Below are 8,553 nucleotides of genomic sequence, written 5' to 3'. Positions count from 1 at the left end.
TTGAGGGGGGGAATCCACATGACACTGATGTTTTTGTGTGGACGTACCCTGAAAGCAGGATTTTCGGCTGAATGTGGTGTCCTAAAATTTTCCAGGGACAGATCCATTTTTCTATGAGCCAAAACGGCTCACAAATATTAGTACCCTATTCAGCTCACTAATAACGCACTTTGCCATGAACGCCATCTTACCATTTTCTACATAAAAAGTACAGTTTCTGAATTCCAGCCTGTATTACAGTTCTGAGCTGCAATCACAGCTCTGCAGAGTTCACGTTCCCCCGCAACCCCTGCTTGTTTCTGTGATTTCCATGCTGGCAAGTGTCCTCTATACCAGGCACTGAGAAAGGCTAACTGTCCTTCTGCATTATAGGGGCGTGCCTGATAACAAGCATGCTGTTTCCAATGACAACCAGCAGAACTGTGAATGCAGCTCTGAAGTGTAATACAGGACCAGGACAAGATACCAACATTTTTAAGTACATAACATGTAAAATTTTGACGTTCATAAATGTTCATTTTTATGATTCTAAACATTTCGGGCGTCTTGTGGCTCCCTAGGGGGTGAATATGGAGCCTGTGGTTACATGACGGAAGCCCGATGTCCGATTTACACGACAACTGTTGCCCGAGGCCTTGATCCCTGAAAGTATTAAAATGTATAAAGTCTATACAGTATAGATATACGGTATATATTGTTGAAGTGCAATACGTTTCCACACCACGTCTCACCGCATCGCATCTTTTCTATGATATTTGAGGAGCAGATTATGCAAATCTGTCCTATATTTTGTACAATATCGGACACTCCAGCGAACAGACCGTAACCTGACGTTATTGTGAAGAGTGCGCTATGTCGGCCTGCGCGCCCGTTGTTTATATGTGTATAGTATGTACATAGTACTAAATGTTTATGTCTCATTCTATCGAGTGCCAAATGCATAGGAGGCCGTCAGCAAGCAGGCACACAAGGCTGGCAGTTTCCAGAAAGCGGGCATCTGACCTGTATGTGTGTGGTGAGGTTCTGTAAGGATTAGGAGACATTTTTATGTTAGAGTGATGCTCTGCAGTGATATGAGAAATGCCCATGCTCTGGAGGAACAGGAGGCGTTGTGAGATTTGAGTGATGCTCTTCAGAAACATGAGACAATGTGGAATCAGAGTGATGCTCTGCAGTGATATGAAACATGCTGATGTTCTTCAGGAACATGAGACAATGTGGAATCAGTGATGCTCTGCAGTGATATGAAACATGCTGATGTTCTTCAGGAACATGAGATAATGTGGAATCGGAGTGATGCTCTGCAGTGATATCAGACATGCTGATGTTCTTCAGGCCATGAGACCATGTGGAATCAGAGTGATGCTCTGCAGTGATATGAAACATGCTGATGTTCTTAAGGAACATGAGATAATGTGGATTCGGAGTGATGCTCTGCAGTGATATGAGACCTGCTGATGCTCTTGAGGAACATGAGACAATGTGGATTCGGAGTGATGCTCTGCAGTGATATGAGACATGCTGATGTTCTTCAGGAACATGAGACAATGTGGAATCGGAGTGATGCTCTGTTGGTAAATTGTGAGTATTCACATGGTGCTCCCGGAGGTAGAGTAAACCACCTCCTTGAGAAGACCACCCTCCAGATTTTGGAATCCTCTTATCTTCTAAGTATATTGGGACCACACAAACAAAAACAAACTTTTTTCACTGCAATGTTGGGTGGTCATCCCAAGGAGGGTTTAATATACATGGTAATAGTGGGACTGCATTGGAGGAATGCTCTGCAGGAATGAGGTATCGGAATGACGCTCTGCCAGAACATGAGAGATTGTGGGATCAGACTTAATGCCCTCCAGGTGCATGGAAACGTTGGAATTGGATTTCTGTTCTGCAGACACGTATAGGATTTGGGATATAGGATACATGAGGGATTGTAGGATTTACCATGATACCCTACAGTACATGGGGACAGCAGTATCGGAGTCGCGAGGGATCGGAAGGATGTTCTGCAGAGATTGGCATGATGCTCGGCAGGTTCATGGAGTTTCAACACGGTGACCTAGAGTGATCCTCAGGCCCTGGAAGGGTTGTGCAGATAGGGTGATCCTCTTCAGGCACCAGAGTGACTGTGGTATTAGGGCGACACTCTGCAGGCATGTTTTACTGGTGAGAAGTGATGTTCTGCAGCCACATAAAAGGTTGTAGGATCGGAGTCCTCTCCTGCAGATGGTTGTCAGTGATCTAACACTTTGCACGTTTTTTTGTTCTGCTTTGTATTACTGATGGAATGAACTCTGCAGTTGCGTCGACCTCCACCCGTTGTGTTATAAAGGTGCCACACACCGCACCCGTCTCCTGCACTGTCACTCTGGTTAAAATCAACCAGTCTCGCTGGGGATTATTGTAGTGCCTCCCGGGGCCCCAGCTTCACCTTATTCAATAAATACATTCACATTGATACTATTGACCTCTCTGTGTCCTTCTATGCCTCTTCCATACTGCCTGTGGGGATTCACGTACATGGGCCAGAACCTTCAGCAGTGACCCATTTATGTCCTACTCCACTTTGATGAAGTTGGTTACCTGCTGCACCAAGTCTACATCAGTGATGGGCCCCGTTCACACGACCGTATGGCCACCATGCTGCAGGGTCCGTAAAACACAGGCACCGGCCGTGTGAACGCAGTATCGCGGTGTGGACCCATTGGCTTGAAGGGGTCCACAATCCGCAGGATACGACAAAGGATAGAACATGTCCTATCTCTTGCGGAGCGGAGGCACGGATCGGAAGCCCTTCCGTGGGCTTCTGGGTCTCTGCCTCCGCAAAGCAAAAGACAGAACATGTCCTATCTCTGCGATGGCTGACCTCCGGCGCTCCAGCTGAGGTAAAACTACAACTCCCAAGATGCACACTTGCTTGGCTGTTCTCAGAAATCCGTAGAAATGAATTGAGCATGCTGGGAGTCGCCATCACTGTAACTGTCCTGTGGATCACGGACCCATTCAAGTCAATGGGTCTATACCATGATGAGGAGCTCACACGGCCGGTGTCCGTGCTTTGTGGTCCGCAACACGGGCACGTGGTCATGTGAATGGGGCCATATTGTGAGCTTATTAGGGGAACATGCACACTATTGGGGTCATTTCTCAAACTGATGTAAAGTAGAACTGGCTTAGTTGCCCCTAGCAACCAATCAGATTCCACCTTTCATTGTCCAAAGGAGGCGTCAAAAATGAAAGGTGGAATCTGATTGGTTGCTGGCAACTAAGCCAGTTTACTATGAAGAAATAGGCACCACTTCTGCCTCTGTATGGTCTCTCCGCTTGGCATCATCATACTTTGTTTCTAGGGGAGAATGCCTCCATAATTGTGCTCTGTGTAGAGAGAGCGCACATGTAGAGCCCTGTCACACATGGCTGAGCACCAACAGCAGTTGCATGGGCTCCTCCATTTCCAGCTACGTTGATGGTACATATGGTAAGTCTGCCCCTGAGCTTAACTAACTGAAACTGGTGATGTTATAGTAGCTTACCTGACTAAGGGCTCATGCACGCAACCGTATGTATATTGCGGACCGTAAAAAAAAAATATGGATGGGGTCCGTGTGAATTCCATATTTTGCAGAATGGTAAGGCCGGCCCCTAATAGAACAGTCCTATCCTTGTCCGTAATGCGGACAATAATAGAACATTTTCTATTTTTTTTTGCGGAACGGACATGCGGAAAGACAGAGTAACTTACTTTTTTTTTTATAAGACCCATTGAAATTAATATTTCCGAATATGGTCCGCCAAAAAAACTGGAACGGACACTGAAAAAAAATTTGTTCATGTGCATGAGCCCTAAAACACGCTTATGATGTCACATCTGCCTTAGGGCTCACGCAAACTAACGCATTGTCTTTCCATGTCCGTTCCGTTTTGTTTGGCAGACAGTATGCGGACCCGTTCATTTCGATGGGCCCGGAAATTACTCCGTGTGCATTCCGTTTCCGTATGTCCGTTCCGCAAAACAATAAAACATGTCCTATTATGGTCCGCATTACGGACAAGGATAGGACTGTTCTATTAGGGCTACGCTGTTCCGTTCCACAAAATACGGAATGCACACGGACATCATCCGTATTTTTTGCGGACCACAAAATACATACAGTCGTGTGCATGAGCCCTTAAAAGACTGAACTGGTAATGATGTCATAACGGCTAAAACGCACTTGTGATGTCACAGCAGCCTTACAAGACTGAAACACTCATTGGCTACAACTAGTTGTGATGTCACAGCCTGTTACCTGTCTGAACCCTGCTTCTGATGTCACAACAGCTTAACTCCCACTAACATAGAGCTACTTGTGATGTCACAGTATCTCTGAAACATCTCTTCTCACAAACACAGCTGTGATGTCACTGCAGCTTCCCTAACTAAAACTCACTAGTGATGTCACAAAAGCTTACGTGACTGAAACATTTGTGATCACACAGCAGTTTACCTGACTTGTACTCACTCGTGATATCACAAAACCTCACCTGAAAAATATGTGAAATCCCAGGCGCTTACCCTGAAGCAGAGAAAAGGAACACAGAGGGTCCTATGCAGGAACTCAGGGCAAAAGACAGAACATGTCCTATCTTTTGCGGTGCAGAGGCACGGATCGGAAACACATGGAAGCGCTTCCGCAAAAGATAGGACATGTTCTGTCTTTTGCGTTGCAGAGGCACAGCCCATTATATGGGCTGCTATATATCACTGTGACAGTGGGGATGGTGCACCCCTCAGGACTACAGCGGACTGTAACTGTATAACATTGTATGCAGTCAGCTCCCTCTTGTGGCAGCTGAAGATAGCAGGAATTTTATTAAAATAAATTTCTTTCAGGGCTTTTTGATGGAGACACAACAAGAAAGGGCACTCTGCTGGCACTTTTCATATAAGAAATTGTGCTAGCAGTACTGTAAATAGGGGGCAGTCAGCTGGCAGTGTTTAGGAGGTGAGGTGGTGTGCGTAATAAATACAACTGCAGGGTAAACTATGGACAGACGTACTGATGAGAAAAGAGATGCATTATAGACCTCCTATAGCTCAGGGTCCTTTTATAATGTTCTGATATGGGGCCATAATGACCTCCGATCGACTAGGTGATTGGCGCTCATTTAAAAGGCCTCTTACACAGGCTGATGGAAAGTGTATGGGGATGAATGATTTTTACTACGATCATTTGTCCCCCATACTCATATGTCAGCAGCACGGCCCCTGTTTACATGGGGAGATGTACTCCTGACCAGCAAGCATTACCATGGGCCAATTATCGGGAATGAGCGTTAATAATGTGATCACACCGGTACTGTAATGGAGCTGAAGCCTTGTAGGGGATACAGAATATTGATATTTTTGCAGCTCATCAGTGGACACTGTAAGGGTCCATTCACACGTCCGTATCATGTTTTGCGGATCCGCAAAACCCAGACAGTGGCAATGTGCGTTTCTCAAAATGCGGAACGAAATTGCGGACGTGTGAATGGGGCCTAAAGAGGTTTTCCGGGTTGAGGATATTGATGGTCTATACTCCGGATCGGTCATCGGTATCTGATTGACGGGTTTGACCCTCGGCACCCGCGTCGATCAGCTGCTTGCTGGGGATGTGGCACAGACAATCGCTTCCCTGAACACCCTTTATTGTTAAGGTACATTCACACGACAATGGTGTAGCCGGTGGCCGTGTTGCGGAATGCAAACTGTGGGCACCGGCTGTGTGATCTCCGCATTATGATGCAGACCCATTGACTTGAATGGGTGTGTGATCCGCAACCTAGGGCAAAATATAGAACATGTCCTATCTTTTGCGGTGCAGAAGCACGGATCGGAAACACATAGAAGGGCTTCCAGGCTCGTGCCTCCGCACCGCAAGAGATAGGACATGTTCTGTCTTTTGCGTTGCAGAGGCACAGACCCAGAAGCCCACAGAAGGGATTCCCATCCATGCCTTGGCACCGCAAGAGATAGGACATGTTCTGTCTTTTGCCATTTCCTGCGGATCATGGGTCTGCACCGCAATGCAGAGTTCACACAGCCGGTGCCCGTGTTTTGCAGACCCACAGCGGCCATACGGTCATGTGAATGTAGCCTTATTTATACAGTAGCTACGACAGAAAGTGCACAGTACACAGAGAACACCAGCCACTGCGTTCAGATGCTTATTTCATGATATTGTCAGATCAGAGACATGATGAGAAGAAATGACTGTCTTGGTGATGAAGTCCTCACGAGGTGTGTGTCACTTGAGCGATAGGGGCTGTAGGGAAGAGACGAGATGGTCAGACATGGAAGTTATACGTCTCTATGAACCGACAGACATGTACATCAAGAAAACATGGAGTCACCTGTCTTGCTGTGAATACACCACAGTGCAGCTGTCAATGTCACCCCAATGAAGAAAGAGCTGAGGGTGACGCCCACCGCTCCCGCTATTCCTACCCCGTGTACAGGAGATTCTGGAAGACAAACGCTAAATTCAGATATGCTAATAAAACTCTGTCCGCCTGCAGCAACCACTGAGAGGAGCTCACCATACCAATTCACACATTGGGGCCCATTTAATAAGCTCACTTCTTTTCGGAATAAAAAAAAACACTCGTCTCTAATTTGCCCCTCATTTATTATCCATTTAATAAATCAGGTTTTTCTTATTTTGGTTTAAGTCTGACCCCTAGTGGTCATTTTCTTGTAAGACAGGTTCATAATCACTAAGACTGGTCTGATTAGTATGCGCATGAAAATGAGGGGCAAGTGAGCAGAAATTAGGTGCGCGTCTCCATGAAAGTAGGAAAATTGTGGCGCAACTCACCACTCAAAACGGACAAAGAAAAGTACGCCAGTTGTGAGGTAGATATTAGACTGTTTTTACAACTAAATCAGGTGCAAAATAAGGCGCGCCTACATAAACAGCTAGCAATGCCTATTATTATGCGAATTGGCAAGGCCCCACCCATTTTGTGACCAGGTTCGTTCTCTGACCGGGCCCCGTACAGTTTTGTCAGCTTTTCTTACCTTGATCTTTAGGAGCAGGGAGCTTCTTATCACCTACAATAGAATAAAGGATTCAGTTCATAGCATTTCTGGGGTTTATAATAATGGGGGATCACGGACCTGCGCTGTGCTGGACGGGGGCACGGCTGGGAGCAGAAATGGTGACCAGCAGAGGTTGGGTCACTGTACGTTGGAGCTCAGGCTTCAGGAGCAAGGGTGCAGCACTAAAGCGGGTACAGAGGTCCTCAGGATTTTGGCACTTGGAAAAAAAAAAAAATGGGAGGAAAGAATAGTGAGCTGCAGTGCAGAGAGAAATTTCCGGCATCATGGAGTGAGGGACAGGTAAGTACTATCTAAAAGATCTTCCTTTTGCAGGTTAGTGCAAATTGCCACTTAGGTGAAATGGCCAGAGAATCCCCTTTTTTTTTTAAATCAGATCATTTTTTATTGAACATTTTACAATGTAAATACACGTTTTAACATATCACGTACAAAGATGACATAGAGACATATTATCCATAAGGCTGATAACAAAAAGGATACCAAACCATGTGTAATAATCAAATTTCAACCCAACCCCTCCCATCCCACCCTGCAAAATACAAAGGCACACTGATAGACATTTCTATTCAGACGTCGAAACGACAGCCATGGTTCCCATAATTTTTAAAATTTTGCTGGGCATCCACGCTTCTGGTACACCATCCGCTCATAACTCAACATCGTGTCAACCGCACTTAAGAATTCGCCTAGAGTTGGCGGCGCTGTCTGTATCCAATGTAGGGCGATTAATTTTCTAGCAACATATAACACTCTACCTATAGCTATTTTATGCACCTGACCGGTGGCCAATTCAGAGACATATCCCAACACACATACTTTAGGGTCAGAGGGTATCCGTACCTTGTAAACGTCCTGTATTGTCTGAGATACCAACTCCCAGTATCTCCCTAACCTCTCGCACGTCCACATCATATGCAACAAATCTGCAGAAACCACAGAGCACCTTGGACATTCATCCGTGGGTCTAAACCCTATGCGAAACAAAAAAAACGGTGTCTTGTAGACCCTATGGACAATAAACAGCTGCGAGTTTACGTCCTTCACTCAAGGAAGAGAGAGGTATCGCCTCCAGTATGTCAGACCATTGGTCATCAGTTAGCTCGCCAACATCTTTCTCCCATTTACCTTTAGCCGCAAGCGGATGTGACATTAGAAACTTATCAAGCAGCAGCTTGTATATACAGGAAATCATACCTCTCCTCGCCCCCCTGGACAGAATCTGGTGCAGTGCAGCATCTCTCCCTGCCATCACAGTCGTACCTTTAAATGTGGAGTTGTATGCGTGTCTCACCTGAAGGTACTTATAAAAGTGAGTTCTAGGCAGTTCATACTTCTCCTGAAATCTGGTAAATGACATGAACTTCTTTTCTTCCAAAAGATGGCCCAACCTCCGAATACCCTTCCTTTTCCATGCCCCAAACTCAGACAGGGAGAGGAATTCCGGCAGCACGGGATTATCCCACAGT

The 8,553-nt window shown here is 45.9% G+C and overlaps 1 protein-coding gene across 3 annotated transcripts in view; it reads right to left on the bottom strand.

Annotated features, from left to right (window-relative positions):
* Positions 1 to 6,179: 6,179 nt before the first annotated feature.
* Positions 6,180 to 8,553, bottom strand: part of MAP2K7 (mitogen-activated protein kinase kinase 7) — a 63,465-nt gene continuing 61,091 nt past the window's right edge. For all 3 annotated transcript variants that reach the window (XM_040414685.1, XM_040414686.1, XM_040414687.1), the window contains 4 exons: positions 7,145 to 7,283; positions 7,046 to 7,078; positions 6,379 to 6,489; positions 6,180 to 6,290 (listed from right to left, as the gene is read on the bottom strand). In XM_040414685.1, coding sequence (XP_040270619.1) covers positions 6,259 to 6,290; positions 6,379 to 6,489; positions 7,046 to 7,078; positions 7,145 to 7,283 — 315 coding nt within the window. In that variant the 3' untranslated portion in view covers positions 6,180 to 6,258. The remainder of the gene's footprint in view (positions 6,291 to 6,378; positions 6,490 to 7,045; positions 7,079 to 7,144; positions 7,284 to 8,553) is intronic.

The sequence above is a fragment of the Bufo bufo genome, chromosome 1 (assembly GCF_905171765.1).
Source record: "Bufo bufo chromosome 1, aBufBuf1.1, whole genome shotgun sequence".
NCBI classification, from domain to species: Eukaryota; Metazoa; Chordata; class Amphibia; order Anura; family Bufonidae; genus Bufo; species Bufo bufo.
This window is presented reverse-complemented; position numbering and strand designations above follow the sequence as displayed.